Source organism: Anser anser (genome assembly GCF_964211835.1).
Source record: "Anser anser genome assembly, chromosome: 3".
Classification (NCBI taxonomy): Eukaryota; Metazoa; Chordata; class Aves; order Anseriformes; family Anatidae; genus Anser; species Anser anser.
Window position 1 is genome coordinate 119,249,994 of NC_139722.1, and position 18,447 is coordinate 119,268,440.

An 18,447-nucleotide genomic window follows, 5' to 3' on the forward strand; every position below is an offset into this window, starting at 1 on the left:
TTGAACTTAATTTCCAAATCTCTTTCCTCTTCCCTCAGCCTGCTTTGCTCAGGGCTGTAATTTGTAAGAAAGGTGTGCTTTGTTCACGTCCAAGAATCAAGTTTATTCATGTTACATTCAAGTCTATTCTTACCTGAGAAGGAAATAACAAAATAGTAGGTGGGTGTTCACCAGAGCAACGGGGACCTACCTCTGAGGGTCTGACCCTTTTAGGTGAGCCACGTCTAACTCTGTCAGTTATCATCACTCAAATGTGGCTTCAGAAACTCTGGTCTGTTACCTTCCTCTCTAGGTTCACAGTTTCTGTTGGTGGAGTACACAGATACATTTTTGTTTTTTTTTCCCCAAACAGAGGAAGTGCAAGATAGCTGGCCAGTGTTTGTCTGACAATGTTTTGTAGTATACAAAGAAATGTTCAAGCTTGATATGTGGCTAATTACGTACGTGTTCTGTAGCTGCTGGTGGTGAAATAAATGTTGAAGCTTGCAGTTAATGTTGTATTTGGAGGTTTTAAAAAGTGTTTGAGTTCTTCAAACGGAATGGTTTTCTTTTGCTCAAAGTCATGCAAGCCTGTGTCTAGAGATGCGCTGCCGTAAAATCACTGCTGTGGCAAGGAAGAGTGGATGTGTGGCGAACACTAAGATGTGTATTAGTTGGTGATTTACTGCTTCAAGTATCACAGCTGAGCACCCCACCCTTGTTTGAACTTGCATTGTTTCAGATCAATTTTAAGTAGCGTGTTCTCCACGTTGCAGGATGTATTCGGAAGTTATTAGAACCAGAATTATTAGACCAATATTAAGCCTGAAAGCTTGCTATCAAAGCATGTTATATTATGATTTTCCTCAGAAATAGAAGCCAAGCTACCTTACTTGGATTAGTAGATCTGGTTCTGCTTTCTAGATCTGTAGAGAAGACTGTTGTTAAATTGGCTACCATTAATGTTTTGAAGAGAATTTTTTTCAGCTACCACAATTTCTTTTAAATATTAATATTTTATTATGTTTAATGTTAATCTTATTTAATACCACCTTTCAGTTTTGTGGCACAGAATGTAAATATCTGTGCGTGTTACTTGTTAATTTACATTTCTTTTTCATTTAAGTTACACCCACACAGCAGTATGTGGTGGGTCGCATACCATCCCATTAGGAAATCTGTGGGTGTTACACATAGGAGAAGAAAGAAAGAAAGAAAGAATGGAAAAATGAGAGAAAGTAGCCAAGACAAGCAAGTTCTTCCTATTCTTTCTTCTGTCTGAACAATTTCCCCACCCCTCCCAAATGGCCAGTATGAACAACTTGCCAAAGTAAGCTTTAATTTAGTCTTTGGACATAGATTTTGGTATAAACTCTGTTTCCTGTGTTTAATTGATGTCCAAACGTGTTTGATTTTGATTTGTTTTATTTTTTAAGAGAAACTTTAGATGAGGTAGGTTTACGAAGATTTAACTTTGCCTGCATGCAATCTGCATGGCCAAAATTGTGCAAGAAGGGCATTGACCACATGTGGTTTGCTTGCACTATTTTCAATGAATTTAAGTCAACCAATAATAATATTAATAATATCAATAGGCCATGTATTGGTGAATTTTGCTTTTCTTCTTTTTTAAAAAAAAACCACACATCTACTTCACTTTACAATTGTATAAGCTTTAAAATTAGAACTGTTGTTTATGTGTGTATATGTATGCCATACGTTTTCAGTTCACAGCAATCGTGCTGCTCAGTAACTCATGGTTGTTTCTAGTGATGATGCCAAGCATCTTAGTGTGTCATGATGCTTACTTAGATACAGAAAGGCTGTAGTTCTGAACAGCCTGGAAGCAAAGCCTGGTTTTTCATGTTCCGCAGAAGGTGGTTGTTTCTGAGTAAGAACAATAAGAATTAAATAACTACAGACTGCTCATAAAGAAATCCAAGTAGAGATGCTAAATATAGGAGCATGACAAAGGGCGGACTGTGAAAATTAAGGAAGAAGGCAAAGTTTACATGTGCACAGAGGAAATATAAAGGAAGATGTGTAAAGCAAATATGGCTGGTAGAAATCTCCACCTTAGAAATGGAAGGAAGGAGGTATCTTGTACAGACCTCCTTCTTCCCCCTATTCAAGGAGAAGGCTCACTATGTTTACCCTACAAGTCGTTTTCAGATCTTTTCTCATTCCTTCCCTAGCATCCTTCTTGTTTTTCTTGGCTTGATTGTGGAACATTTTTGCTCTGATTTCAGATGTTTTTATTGTAGTCTATTCTGCAGTGAAAATAATTAGAGAGCATGCTGTCACATGGCACAGAGAGCTCGTAGATTGATTTTATCTGCATTTTCTTTTTCTTTTTTTTGGTATTATTTTATTTTTATAAGAAAATGGGGCTAATTGTGATCATGTTTTCTGTCTGTGTCTGTTTGCCTGTCCATCTTTTTCCTCCAATTACTTTTCCTAAATGTGATTGAACTTTACGAACCGGTAGAAATCTTAGACGTTACATTTGTCAGCCATTAATGTCCGATAAGCTTACTGAAATGACAAACTGGAAGAAGTGATAGTGCTGTTATGAATAGTTCAGCCTTACAAAGATCCAGAGTCAAAGTTCACATCTTATTGAATATTAAAAAATGCATAAGGCTCCATTTCATAAGAAAATACGTTTCATTTGTCCTGTTGCTCATGAAACTGTTTGTTTGGCTCCTGTAAACTAACAAAAATATACAATAAATCATGATGGTTCCAAACTGTTCTGACCTCGCATTTGCCTTACGAGTGTTCACTGTCACTATACAATATGAAATGTAGACGTTCATAGGGTATGTTCCCTGTTACAGTCTTGTAGCAGCACAAATGATTTAAAGTATTCCCACCCTCCTAGCTGTTAACTCTTATTCCTCTGTTGTGAAATAATGTTTCATTTGTTGTTAACAAGACTTATTTCGTCTGTCTTCCTTAAAGAGCAACTACACAAAACCTTGATGGGTGTAACTGCAGGGATAATAAGCTTTGTCAGAAAAGCTACCACAGGGACTGTGGAGGACAGAAGTCTTTTGAATGAACTTTGATGTTTGCAGTTGCACATTTTTATTTCTCTCTCTCAAAAGAATTATACTGCAGCTTCTTTACAATGGAGTAATTTATGATTTGTGGCCCAGTCCTGCAGATCTTTGTGAACTTTAAACTTACATTCATCCCTCTGCGACAACAGAGGCTCATAGCTCCCTGAAGTATGCAGCAACTTATGCAATAACTTATGCAAAATGTTTTGATTAGTATTTTGTACTTAATATTTCCTGTGTTTGCTTTAGATGTCTTTTTTCTTTTTTCTTTTTTTTTTTTCTTTTACAGCCAGCTAATGGGGGTGTAAAGGCATCTGTTTTTTTACTGGAATATGTTTTCTTCTAGAAGATAAAATTATATATCCGAATTTTTTGTTGTCACAGGGAGGAGAGGATATGTAGTGAGAACACAAAAATATACTGATGTCCTGTTTAGGTGTTTTCTCTTTAGTGATTTTTCTCTTATCTTAGATTTCAATGCAAAAGAATTGGGAAGAGCTCCAAGAAAGGCAACGAAGATGATTCCAGATAAGGAAATGCAGTACAGGGAACATGTGAAAGAACAGCTTGGTGTGCTAGGACTCCATCCAGCCCAGAAAGATAATAACTGGGGAGGACACAACAGGCCTACAGAATCACTTGTAGTCTCCTCCTCTTCCAGTTTGGGAAAAAGTGGGCATCAAATGAAGTTAGTTGAAATCAAAGTAGTTAGCAGAACTGTGAAACTCTTCACCGAAGGATAATGGGGATGATAAAAGCTTGTGTTGAGCCCATGGGCTTTGGCAAGAACATGGGAGAGGAATCCAGGAAGGGTACAGAGTTCACAGAAATTTCCTTTGGCTCAGTGAAGGTCTGAGCTTAGAGTACTTGGAGGCCAGGAGAGTATTGGGGGAAATATTACGTGCAGTTTGCTCTTGTGTTTGGTTTCCCATTGTATGCACTTCTAGTGATGTTTAAATGCAAGGCGTTAAGCTATATGGACTTTTGATCTTATCCAGTATGGCCTTTCTCATCAAACATCTCTGGAAAAAGCCTGCACTGTAAACTGAAAACTCATTAGTACGTTGGAGGGGGGTTGGTGTGCTTCAAAGACTGTCAGAGGAAGTTCTGGTCTTTCTAGATTGAAGGATCTACATTTGTCTTTTTCCTGATACTGAACTGATTATTTGCAGACTTTAGCAATTACTTTAGCAATTGCTATCACTGTCTTATATGGGACATTTGCAAGGGCAGCACTAGATAGGTTGAATTCTTTCTGCTTATTTTACTTATTCCCTGAGAGCATCTCCCTTGTGAAGTTATGGTCATAGATAGGAAATAAAATAGCATTTTATTTATTTTTAAAGATATAATAAAGTGTTTTACATGGTTAATATTGAAAACAAATACGTCATTTTCTTAAAATGATAGGAGAGTTGTTTAACTTGGTGTATTTTTGTGAAAATTTGACTTTAGTTTTGAAAACAGCTTTTACCTCAGACCTTTAATTTATACCTGCTTAATTCATTGTTTTCCTCTTGCTTGCATCATGATTCTTTTTTCTTGTTTCCATATTTTTTTATTCCTATTACAAAAATTACTGCTCTCTATGCATGTGCACAAAGTCTGTGGTTGCATGCACAAACATGACAGCTACTATCTTTCTATCCATATCAAACATAAAGGTCTTTCTGTAGCATCCAACTAGATCTGCGTGGTAATTTTGCTGTTAGAACCTCAGTTTATGCAAACACATATATATTTATACACACCTAAATTTCATTTTTTGGTGTTTTAGTTGTATAGCTAGGCATAGAGTCAGTACCCATTAATTGTGTATTTACAAAGTAGAATTATGTCTTCCCTTTAGTTTATCAGCACTGGCTAGAAGCTAATAGTCAATTTGCCTATCCAAAACATGCAGCATAGAATTAATTGTATCTAACTTTGTACAAATATACTGTAAACACCTACATCTGGTCTAGCGGTTTAAACTCTCTTCACACCTAATGGAAGTAGGTGGGCACTTGTTGAGCACAATTCATCAGATACATATATTTAAAATAGATTGTCAGGTGATGTGAATCATGTTCCAGAAGAGTTTGTTTCTATCAGTTAAAAATGGAGTGCAGAATGCTAGTCTGTAGATGTTGCAAGTTAGGCAAGATGAACTTTACTTATAATTTCTGCTTTACTTGGTTGCTACTCACTTGAGAATATCAAAGTGATTCTCAACTAGGCCAGGGAATTATATAGCTACCTTTGAAAGATAACTTGGCATCCAGTGTTTTTGGAATCCACATGGGGGGATTTTGAAAATTGGTCTCTAAACACTTGCCATTTCTTTGCTGCCTGATTCTTCTTTGCAACATCTGTTCCTTTTCAAAGTATTTTATTCTTTGCTTTGTGTAGTTTTTAAAGCTTCTATTGTCACCTGGAAGCAGGAATTCAGAGGATAGGATGTCAGTGTTCAGCTCCTTTAGACCCGTTTAAACGCTAGGCACAGTAGGAATAGATTTTAAAGTGCTCAGTGTAGAATTTTCTGAGGAATAAATTTGACTTTCTTTTCTATCCTTTATGAACATGGCAAATTGGATTTCTCCTAGCAGCATTTTGTAGATCCTGTGGTCTGCATTTAATGGATGCTCAGATTGCATGTGTTAGAATGTTTAAAATATTGGAGAATACATTATTTGGTCAGTACAAGCAATCTGATTTTCCTTTGCTGTCTGAACTTTAAAATCTATCTGTGGGATTGCTAGGAGCCTGTGCTTCCTGGAATATTGCACAGATGAAGCTCAAATGTCATCTTCTAGTGAGGGCAGAGTGGCAATAATAAGTTCATTCTCCTGAAGTAAAGTGGTTGCAAATATCTGAATCTGGTCATATTATTGTGTTTGGCTAAGTTTTATTGTAGTATGAGTACGTCCTTAGGATTTCCATTTCCCATTCCCCACTCCCCACCCCCCCACACACATTTGGGTACGTAAGATTGCATCTGTGTGTAGTGGGTACTGTTGTTTAGATGTATACCAGGCCTACCTATTATGCATTTTCAAAAACATATATGCTGCATATCTTTACCTTCCTGTTGTGCTTGTTTTCTGTGCACAGATGCGGTGACCATGTGTTTTGGATGTCTGTTAAAAAGTGAAAATCTGTGCTATTGGGGCATAGATTCAGTTTTGTAGACATAAGTGGTCGTGTTGAGCAGTAATAGGAGTTGCTGAGATTTGCAGAGCTGTTTTAGCAGGCATGTGTTTGCAGCATCAGGACCTTTTACAGCATCTTAGGTTTGAAGGTTTCTCTCATAACTAACTGCATGGGAAGGAAGAATACCTTGATTCTTTATTTAAAAATAATAAAATACAATTATGAAATTGTAAATAATGAAAGTGGATGAAAAGAGAAATATTTCTAAGGGCAGAAGAAAGACTCTTTTTTAAAATGACCTAGGTGTGATAGTCTCTTCTGCTTTTTTAAAATTAGTTCAACTGTATGTTAAATGAGATGAAAAAATAACTATTTGATTTTTATATTGAGATGACATCAGGTTCCTTTAATTTAAGAAAGGGAAGAAAAAAAAGAAAAAGTAGGTACTTTCTATTGACTCTTTCTAAAGAGAGCAATACTATTTTGCTTGCAATGTAAGCAAGAAAGAGTAGGGATTTGAATTAAAACCTAAAAGAAATATGATTTCCCTAGAAATGTTTGGAGGAATTTACTTAATTGCAACCAGAAGTTTGACCTGGAAGTGTATCGTTTTGACCTTTTCGCTGTCTGGTTTCCTAAATGTGTTGTTTTGCTCTCTTTAAACTGTGAGAAAATCTGTTTTACACATCTTTAACCCTTGCACTCCGTAAAAGTCTGAGTTCCCAAACAATAACCAGCAGTCCAACAAAAACAGAAATGGACACCGCATCTTAAGAAAAAAAAAATCATTATAGATACGTGTTGAACTTTGTCCTTTGTAGTTTCGTTATAGCTGGAAGTAATTGTGGGTGTAATTTGATGGTTAAATATGAACATGAGCTTCTCTTCAACTTTCCTTATTACCATATTACACAATAATACTCTCCTTTATGTCCTTTTGTTCTTAAGTTTCATTATCATATAACAAAGAGAGAAAATACAGCTTCTTAAATTGCAAACATTCTTGTGGGTTTATTTGTATTTGGAAAATTTTTAGAAGGCTTCTCAGAAATCCATCCAGGTAGAGGTAGAAGTCCAATTTCTGAGAAAAAAAAGTCATGCACACTCTTCTTATGTAAATAGTTCAATGAGAGCAGTTGTGTGTATTTGATTCTATAGGTTTAGCCATCATCAGTCAAGGTGCTAGGTAAATTGTTTATTATACACGCTGAAGTAAATTGTTTATTATACACGCTGAATTATTTCCATTGACTACAAAGGCACAAGTGACAGAACATTAACAAAACTACACTGGCCAAGCTTTGCAGGGCCTGGGCCTTAATTTAGTAAAAAAACATATGGAAGTAAATTAAAATTTAGTAGTGCAGCAATTAGTAACGATTCTTAATTGAGAAGGGGAAAAAAATTGAGTGCAATCTTGAATGTGCATTGTGGATGTGGTAAGAGGATTTGAGACATTCTAATGCACAGTAAAGAATGGTTATCCAGGGAGGAAAATTCTACATTGCAATATTCTGTACATGTATTTGTGGAAAACAAAGTTGTTTAAGTGACAAAGCTTGCTTTAGAGAAAAAATAGAAGGCAACAGTCCTGTATTTGTTTGCAGAGCATCTTTCTGATACTCTTTTAATTAAAATATTTGGTTTTCTTTTGTGTGTGTGTATGTGTCATAGGGTATGGGCAATGGTTGTCTGTTCTTTTTTTGTTGTATTTCCATGGCACCTGATAGGCTCATGTTCTTTGGTCATTTTGCATTTGCTATTGAATACTGAGAAAGAGGATGTCCTATGCACCTTTGGGCACTTAGTATCTGGTGCGCTGATGCCAGTGACTACAAGAGATTGAGCTGCACAATTCAGGTGGTCCCTTATAATGCTGTCCTTTCGAGTAGGCTTAACTGAGCAGCTTGCTACAAAGCCTTTTGAGGTCAGGTACCAGCTCCTTGCACGACAACTGGCACCTGCTTCACTGCCAGAGCTGAGTGGCACTGATCAGATGATCACAATCTTTGGTCAGGCTTGGTCCTTTTGGTGGTATCCTCTTTGCATTGGAGTGGATTTTGAGGATTATTTTGAAGTAGAGCCTTTCAGCAGCTGGCTTAATTACGGTCCACTTTCTAGCATTAAAAAAAAAAAAATACAGAAGGCTTCATTGTGTTGGCTTTCCAACTATTTGCTGTGCTACAGAATTTCCTTCTATTCCGAGATGTTAAAAACCTAAAGAATCAGTTGTGTGAACAGAGAAGAACCTGTGAACCCCTGGCACAACCTGCTTTGTTCAGACAACTCTGTGAAATGTATGCTGGTTCAAGTTCACAGGCATTTCTTCCAACTCACTTGCTTTTGGAGTGTGCTTGAGATGATAGGGCAGAAGAAGAGAGGGTTCATGACCATCAATCAACATCTACCTCTTAGATCCACTGGGCTGTCCTAATAGGAGTCTGGAGAGAAAAAATAATAATAGCAAAAAAAAAGACAATGTTGATTGCTGCTGTGTATCAGGATCAGCTTTGCAGAAACCACCTTTCCACATTTCATGCCATCTTTTTAAAGTTCTGCAGAAGATACCTGCTACTGGCTTTTCTTTCCCCTCATGCCCTCCCACCATGCCTCCAGAGGCCGACTCTGTCTTTTTTTCACCAGACCCATAGGTTTTGTAGCAGTGTGGTACAACATACATTTCTCCACATGTTCAAAACTTGTTCCTGACATTTTAGTGACCCTTGCCTAAAGACCTTGTTATTGGTAGAAGATGAAAGTCTTTGTCAGCTGTGGGAGCTATAGGGTTAAAACCTTTTCTTCTTGGGGAAGAACGTTTTGCAGAAGTTATTTCCTATTACTGGGGGAGGAAAGGGGAAAGAGCCTGGAAACTTGTGAAAGGTTTGCTTGCCTGTATTTGAGAGTCTTTTAATATCATAGCATTGGCACCTACAATAATGTTGTTCTAATGAACAATAAGGGGAACCAGTCATGTCTGATAAATTCCGAAAGTCTCATATTCACATTTTAGTTGTTTTTTTTTTTTTTTCTAGACGTGATTTTGTTTCGTAGAGATTCATGGCATTCAGAAAGCAAAATCCTCCCTTTCAAGTATTTCATAGCATCAAAAATTTTCATGAAGCTCATGGATATCTTCAAGGACAGAGACAGGCTTAAAGGACATATTTTTAAAAAGTGACTCATGCTTAAAGGCCACCCTGTGCATTCCCTTGCACCCTGTAAGTCAGACTTGTCACCATCACCGAGGCTGTTTCATTTTAGCTAGAAGCTACCTTCTACAGGCAGGCTTACTTTTATCGCTACTAGGAATTCAGTGATGTAAGTATGTGACACTGCTTGATTCGGATACAGCTGTGTCTAGCTAGTCTGGGGGAGATGCTCAGCATGGTGCTGAATGGACAGTATGTGCAAATGTGGCATCAGTTTTTGACTAAGCTGCTCCTTCAAGGCAATATAGCTGCTTTGAAAAGACTTGAGATTCTCCTCTGCTGCTGACTTGTGTCACAGCATTTACCAGAGGGCTTACTTTTCAGTTCTCCCTGCCTTTTGGCTGGCACTGACAGATGCCTTACTCCTCCTCAGTTATCAGGCTTGTTCCAGTGGTTAAAGAGCTCCAGGCACGTGGATTCCCCTGGAATACTGTTTATATGCTCAGAACATTGAGGATTCACAAGCAGCTTTCGGTTCATGTGTGGAAGTCTGTCATGTGCAATAAATAACATGGTCATTAAATTTGAGATCAACAAAAGGGTGAAATCAAATCTTGTCTCCTATTAGAAAACAATTGTCTGTGGTAATGGTACACTGACCTTCAAATATATGGCTCTACTTTATCTGCTTGAATGCATTGGCAGGTGGTGCTAGCTATTATTGCTGTTACATTATGAATGGGTTGTGAGAAAGCTGCTCTCTGGGATTGGATCAGTCTGCCTCTCCACCTCAAGTTTTAGTGAGAGGAAGGTATGTTTTTCACCTTCAGAGCTGGCATGTTCTGAGGGTCTCCATCAGATGCGTTTCTCACCTTGCAGCCGGATGGTCTGACACTTGTTTTCTTTTCAGTTCTTCTCTCCAGAATACCCATGACAAGCAGGCCAAAAAATGCCTTATACTGGATCCAGTTTGCTCAGCATAGCTCCGAAGTTAGAGTGAATTCCTCCCCTTCCCAGCTAGAGGAGAGCCTTACAATCCTGCTCTTGGGTTTCATCAGTCCAGTTTTGCTGCTAATGGCTCGTGGACTGAAGGTTTCAGATACTGTGCCATGTCCAAAAATCTGTGTTCCAATAGCAAAAAGGATTCTGCTAGGCATATCTCTTCCTGTCATGATCAGATTAATTCGAAGCTTTCTTTACTCCATCCAGCAGGGGCCCTGTTTCCTGATAGGAGCCAAATCTTGCTCCCAAATCCTTGATGAGATAGATCTTCTACCTATATGTGTTAACAAATAGCCTGTTTTCAGAAGACTTAGTGACTAGAAGAATAGTGCTAATACTGATAAAATTGTGAAAGGGAAAATAAGGAGAAAAAAAAAATCAATAATCAATTTTTGCCTGTACTTGGTTAAAACTGGCTGTAAGGCACCCTGGAAAATACAGAACAAAACTACATCATTGAATTTATTTGCAGATATATGAGTTATCAAGATCAGACCCTGCATATTTGCAGCGCAAGGGAGCAATTGGTAGAACCATAAGGGAGGAGTGCTTTGTTTTTGTGCATGGAGAATAGCGCCTGCAGTGCTGCATTAATGCCTCTTAGCTTACCCTAGTTCTTCCTGACATGCACGTATTCACACACACATACGTGTATATATAGTCAGTACTGTATTCAGGCTTTTCTTTTAGGCCACGTTTATTGTGTATAAATCTAAAGGCCAAAATGTATTTTTTCTTAAGTATTAAAAATGGGAAAAAAGGGTTTTTTGATGTTTTTTATTACGTTTTCCTGTGTACTTCATATAATTATCACTTGAAATAATGAAAATTTAAAAAATAATTAAAAATCTTTTAAACTGAAGGGAGAATGTATGGAAAGACTGGCTGACATCCTCAGCTGTATAAGTTGGTCTGAACCCATTGGTTATCTGCTGTATAAAAATTTACATTAGATGAAGATCAGTTATGCTTGTAGTTGTTACACATGAAGCTCATACTTTTTGTGTGTGTGATCTGAGATAATGCCCTGGAAATCCCGTACCCTTTCAGAACACCAGAAAAGGCTCAGGAAGTCTTGGTGGCTTCTTGTGTTGTTCCCTGCCATTCTGCTGCCCCTAGCTTACCCTAGACTTAGACTTAAATTTACATGCAACAATTGGTTTTGAATCTCATCTAAATTAGAAATAGTGACCTGGAGCAGATGGTGTGAAGAACTGAATTTCTTCTGGGAGAGAAAACATGCAGAATCAACATTAGGTTTAGAATAAAAGTGTTCTTTTCTAAGTTTACAAATGATGAGGAATTTGGATTTGGTGGTGAATAATTTTAAGAGGAGAAATATGACCGCTAAAAAACGGTGTAATAATATGTCTGTAGAGTACTTTGAAGATGAAAAGCTCTATATACTGTAAACATTATTACTCGAATAGCTTAATTTGCATGGAATAATTAATCTAGCATAAGCAAAATGTAGATTTTTAAATGTACAATACAGTATTTCAGAAAGCCTAATGCACCTATATATTTATTTTCAAGTTGTAACCAAAGAAATTCATCTTACTTTAACATATGTTGACAGTATCTGTGATCTTACTTTATGAACAGAGGCAGTCCTAGACAAGGATAACCTGTTAGAAACATGAAATGCCTAGGCTAGGAGAAAAAAATGTTTTATTTATTGTTATTTGTGTTTAAATCTGGTGTAAAACCCCTGTGCAATGAGAAATCGGTGCCTCTCAGATATGGAAGCTTTCGGGGGGCAATCATCCTCCTCAGGCCCGAGCTGTGGCTTTGGCAAAGACTTGCCCCAAGTTGGTTGCGGAGCCGTGCAGGTGCCCGATTCCGCTGGGAGGTGAACACCTGCCAGGCTCCTCCAGATAACTCAGTGGCTCAGAGGCATTTTCCCAGGCTCCAGATGAGCGGGCTCGAATAGCCGTGGGAGAGGGCTTCCCGCTGCTGGACGCTGTACCACAGCCGCCTCTTGGCAGCCCGCTGGAAGCTCAAGGCAGCTTGGCTCTAACTCCTTCGGCAAACAAGTGGTGCTGGATAGTTTTACAGCACAGAGTCAGTGTCTGATACTTCCTCTCAGTGTCTTGGGACTATGAAATATAACAGGCAGGGCAAATTACCGTTCCCCTAAAAGGCAGCACTCACTGGTGCATGTTACAGCCGAGAGTGAGCTGTGGCTTTTCTAGAATTACTTTTATTCAGTCACATCTGGGGGCTCCAGAGTTTTGGTTTGGTTTAGCTTGTTTGTTTGTTTTTTGGAACTGGGATCTGATGTTTTAGGTGCACAGTTGAGAAGAAAAAAAGACTCCAGACCACTAACAAAATTTATATTTCTGCTCCTCTGTTGGTAATCTACAAAATGGAGCTGTCTCTGTCTCTGCATTGTATGATGAAGAGGAACCTGAAGGTTAGGCTGAGTAGATTTGCTGATCCCAGGATCTGTGAAATTTCTCTCTTACTGGCTGCAAAAGTCCTTTGCAGCTTGAGGGTAAACCTCCTACAGTGTGCTTAAAAGGAGTTAATGCTGGATTATTTGGTACATCTCACTTGGTCCCTCCTTACAGACAGCATGACGAGCAGCTTTTGGTGCTCGCAGAGTATACACTGGCTTTCTTTTCTGGAGCATAATGCATAGCTTGCCCTAAATCAACATCAGCATATGCTAGTATATAAACAGCGTTGATGGTGGACAGGTCTGAATCTTAGAGCAGATTGAGACTCATGCGGAGTAACTGTGTAGAAAGTTTAAAAAAAAAAAAAAAAAAAACACCTGCAAGGTGCATGAGGTTGTGAGATAAGGTGCCCTTGTGGGGCTTACTTTTTAGCTGCTTCTTCCTTGAAGCAGAGTGGTTAATTGGATAATATATTTCTCTTGCAGGAAGCAGAAAGACGATAGCACAGTTTTTATAGTTCTGCAATAATCCTGACAATTTTAATACTGGGAAGTTTATGAACTCGAGCTGACTTTATGGGTTGGATTAGATGTTGCATACAAGAGGGTTTCAAAACATTTGATAAGCGTAGCTGTGGGATAGTTTCAAAATATAGGTATTTTAAATGCAATGCGTCTTAAACTTTTTTTTCTACTGCTAGCAATAAGTAACAGCAAATAATCTTTTGGCTTTTTCAGCAAAGTCAAGCAGCAAATAGTCATGGAAAGAAAAATTCTTCTCTAGTGTTAGTCCCTCCAGGCAGAGCATATTGCCAGTTCCCCATGAGGGCTCTATAATACTGTCAGACCTGAGCTGACACTGCAAAAATAGTGTGAAGCTCTCTGCATCTCTTATGCATATATTTTGATAGATTGGAGGTAGGTGTTCTGCTCCAGGGAACAGTAACTGGCTGAATCAAGGGCCTTGAAGAAGAATTTGAAACTTTGTTAGGCCATTAGTCAATCAAATACGATTAAATGCATAACCTCTTAGAGAATACCAGGATAGCAAGACAAATAAACAGATGTATGTGTCACCTGATTCTTAAAAGAATTTCATGAATGAATTATTGTGCTCTTCTCTGTGTAAAAGCAAAAGATTCACACTTTTTTCATTTCTATTGCTTCTCAAGAAAAATAAAATTTTTCAGATACACGGAGGTGGAAAGACTCCTATTTCTGGTTTTGGAAATTTGTTTGGAGAGTTGTACTTCTGTGAATGTTACTTTTTTTTGGCATTATAGAGATCACAGTGGAAATGCTATCATCACATTTATGTGAAGGGCAAATTCCTTGATTTGGCTAATCCTACCAATAATGTTAAAGAATTATGGATGCCAAACTGGAAATTGCTAAAAGTAATTTTCTTTGATTGTGTTCATAAATATTCAGTTAATAAAGGTGGTGGATTACATCCAATTTTTTCTCTAGCGCTCATCATTTTCAAAGGATAGCTTAACTTGTCGAATCTTGACTTGATCTTTAACGGGAAGTCAAATTTTCAGTATCTTCCTGAGGGGAAGGAAAAAAGATGGCTGATAAATTTCAAAGGGATTGATTATGATCAATACCTATAGTTCTTAATGAGGGGCGATGCTGAGCAGCAATTCATGGTGAGCTCTAGGAGATCTGGAGTACAAGTAGGAGAGCTACAGACTGCAGGAGAGGACGTGCATTTTTTGTTTTATATTTACGAATACGATATGCTTTAGCACTCACTCCAGGGATTGGGACAGGAGTGTATGGGCTTCCCTTACATCCTGTTAAATGTTTGGAGAGAAGAACAGCAGTAGCACTTGATTTTTGAACTCCTGTGGTAATTGCACCTAGGGTAGCTGACTGTCTTGGAAAGAGCACTATTATAAGTATTGCAGAACCCATCAGAGTCAGGGGAAATGTCATTAATTGCCTTTTGCAAATTCATTTTACTGAGGTGTAAGGAGAGACTATAGAGGAGACGGAGTAGAAGGAGTCACAGGTTCTAACTTCTTTCAATTTCAGTGGGAGTTAAGTTGCTAAATACCTTTATGAATCAAGTTCTGATTTACCCAGGGTCGTTTGGGAATTAAAGTAGAACAAAAGTAAAAGCTGACTTCCTTAGCTCTAGTCTTGGAGTCTCTTTGCTGTAATATAATCCTTTCTGTCCTTTTCTTATGCTCCTGGTGCACAAGGATTTCTGTCATTCTCAGGAATGGAAACTGAAGAAACCTCTATGTACATTACAGGTATTGCTGGGGCAGCCAGGCTAGCTCTGTGTGCTTGTAGATACTGAGGAGTCTAAATGTATGCATTTCTCACTTAATTCAATGCAAGTGGACGTAATTAGGCCTCTTGTGGATTTTTATAGCTGGCATTTTTTTTTATAGCTGGCATTTTTTTGTATCAGCTTTGAGCATGTTGTCTTTCTCCAGAAAGTAGTTAAATGCAGTTAAATAAAGGGTTACCCGTAGTTTTCGTGCAGAATATGAATGAAAACATAGCAGTAACTAGGAGTCTAGCCTTGTGGACTAATGACTGGGACAGTAGCTTATTACGTGGATAGCAACTGTGATCAATTAATTGACTTAACTATGTTTCTGTGGTTGTGTACCAGAACTTGAAGTTTAGTAGGTTTAGATTTTTTTTCTCCTGTTCCAGGTAGTAATTTCTTGAGATTTCAATATGAGCAGTTTCTTTTTAAAATATTTCTTTAAAGTTATGTTTTCTTGAGCCGCAGCTTCTTTCAACCAATCTTATCTTTGTAGATGTGCAACACTTTGAGACCAAAATGCCTGATATACCTTTACACTTATTATTATCATCTCTTTGTTTTATGTTGCAGCCAACAGTTTTCACATTACTGCCTATTTTATGAAGAGATGGGTTAATCTCCGTTGTGCTGTAGGGGAACATTATCGTGGTAAGAAATCATTTTCTAATAATATTACTTAGAATTTTGTTAAAAATGGAGGAAAAAAAAGGATGCAAACTAATAGTTGTTAAATTTTGGTCTGCTTAATCAAGATCTGTTTGAGAGCTTGACTTTTTTTCTCAAGAGGATGTTTGTTGAAAAATGAGAGGTGTTTCTTACCATATGATGGATTTTTTTAACTTAATTTTAAATTTTTGTATACCTTGCCCCCAGGATAATCAGCTAAGCCACACCAAATTCTGTAAGTTGATGAGACTCAGCATTTTACTGAGTCTCTGCAGGGTGAATCAACCAGAGGTTGCAGTATGAATCACTTCATTATTGCTTGAGTGTCTTGTGACATCAACCGTGTAGTACAAGTGTATGCAAGAAAAAGCTTTCATTCGGCTCAGTGCTATAAAACCTTAACTTAGGTGATGTCATTGGACCAGATCTTTTTTCATGTCTTCTCAAGCCAAGATGCTCTGTAAGGAAGTGATATCAATCCTGTCCTGCCAACAGCAATAAAGAGGAGCTGTAATGATCACTGCCCTTTGTGTTGAGCTTTTCATATTAAATAAAATAAAAGTAAAATAAATTTTTCAGGTTCCTTTAAAAATATTGACTAATTGAATGGATATTTTAAGGTATTTCATATTTGTATAGGAATTCATTGGATTCGTCAGTGTTTAAATCTCTTCAAATAGCAACTATTTTTAATCCATTGCAGTGTTGATTTTAAATGTTTCATCAAACTTGTTTCCCCTGTCTCCTGGAACAATAGATTGTGCATTAGTGTCTCAGCACTGCATTGTTTTCTGTAGATTAAATTCGGGCCTTTTTAAAGTGTCAATCAAATATCATTGTTCCTAAAGATACTTTCATTTTGTTAACCAGCAAGTGAGATTGTCATAAAATATAACAATAAAAGTTGCTAACTGGAATGTACTTGCTGTACTAGGGCTGCTAAAAAGAAAGGCTTTGATTCTGTAGTCAAAAGTTTCTTCTGCACAAAGTTTCTAGCAAGAGAGGAGCTTCATTCTGCTGGGTTTCACTGCCAATAACTACCAGAATAATACACAGCCTCACAAAATAATTTGATACCAATGTCTCTTTTCTGTAAGATATATCTATAGTTTCACAAACAAAAAATGGACGTTGGGCCTAACAGAAAAAGAATGTTGCATACTGTAAATGGTGTCTCAGTATCCAAAGTAAACTTTACAAAGTGATGGTTATTGGAACCACACACAACAAATTCAGTCCTTGCAATGGCTGTCCACTTCTTCTTTTGCATCTCATTTGGAAGCGGTCTGTGTCAGTTTGAAAGCCATTGTACAAGAACTTTTGGGGTGGCTTCTCACGTCGTGAGGATACAAGCAGAGAAACAGCAGTCTGGTCATAAAGCACAGCATGAGTATTTCCTTGGAAACAGTTTTGCCTCCAGAGCTGGTATTTCTGAAAGGTTCATCGTACTCTTTATCCAGTTACAGTAGCTTAACAAGTAGTTTTGCCAACAAAGATGCGTCTGAGGTCTCTGTGTACACTTTTTCAACCAAAGGCAAGTACAAGGTAATCAGTTTTAACACCCCCATCTTTCATAGTAATTACTCTAGCAAAGCCAATGCTGGTAAGCACTTGGAATGGTTTGTCAGATACTATTGGACACGTGCTGGTGTGGTGAAGGAGCACTGCCTTCTAGAGAGGGAGTTGCCCACATGAATGACCCGCACTGGTGAATTATGTACATCATGAGTATACTCAGTTCATTATGTGGTGATATTCTACCAAAATCTCTGAGGTCAACCTCCTGGGTATCCTTCTGCATGCTGTGTCTTCCTGTCCCAGAAAATAGGGTGTTGTGACTTGTTTCTGAAGTACAGCAAACTTTAAAATCTAGTAATTCTCTTAAGAAAGAAAGGGAGAAAAAATTCAGGTGAAAATATGAAGGTGTTAATCTGGAAATTACCAGATATGTCAAATAAAGTATCCAGCTTTCCTCTTTGCATAGCATTTCTAGGGGCTGAATAAAGCTATGCTTGGTCTGTTCTAATCTGAGAACCCTTCCATTTTCAATCCTCTGTAACTAGCAACTTGGATGTATTCACAACAAACCATGTGATCTTGAGTAAAATACGTCATTCATTAATGGTTAACTAATTTTTTTAGTGACTTCAAAATCACTGTAGTCAGTGTTGGAAAGACTTGGTCTTATGCTGAGTTTTTATATCAAGTACTGATTGAATATGTTGTGCTGTATTACAAACACAATTTGTAGCTTTTGCTATGAAAAGACTAATCACCAGAATAGCACAAAAGAAATCATTGTGAAGTGTTTTTTCTCTTGGTTCTGTCTAGTATAGTTGTTCAGAGGTGTGGTTGGACTAATTTGCAGCTGTGACTGTCCTCTTGGGAACTAAACTGACTTATTGATTTTATTTTATTTTTAATGATATAAAAAGCAAAAAAAAAAAATCAGTGATGTGATCCTGAAAAGAAGTAAGCAAGCAGTGTTGTGCATGAATTGAGTTAGTGCGCCATTTACACCATCTTTTCTTTACAAAAATAAAATGCATACATGTCAGAATATGAGTTTAATTTTTACAGTCTTTTCAATTCTTTTTGCACAGAGCTACGTGTGTTTCCAGACAAATTTGTAGTTTGTGTCAGTAAACTTGAATTTAATCCAAGTGCTTGGACATGTGAAGAGGGTGCATTGGTATGTACAAAACTGTTCTATAATTTTTCTGGTTTGTTTTACAGTGGTAAGATGAATGTTTATATGTAGTT

General features: G+C 37.6%; 1 protein-coding gene across 12 annotated transcripts in view; it reads left to right on the plus strand.

The window, feature by feature from the left end:
* The window catches only part of SLX4IP (SLX4 interacting protein), a 79,313-nt gene that overhangs the window by 44,443 nt on the left and 16,423 nt on the right, over positions 1–18,447 (plus strand). For 5 of the 12 annotated variants that reach the window (XM_083828931.1, XM_083828938.1, XM_083828936.1 and 2 more), the window contains 2 exons: positions 15,589–15,666; positions 18,288–18,376. The exons of the other annotated variants lie outside the window; for them this stretch is intronic. In XM_083828931.1, coding sequence (XP_083685057.1) covers positions 15,589–15,666; positions 18,288–18,376 — 167 coding nt within the window. The remainder of the gene's footprint in view (positions 1–15,588; positions 15,667–18,287; positions 18,377–18,447) is intronic. 12 annotated transcript variants of the gene reach the window in all.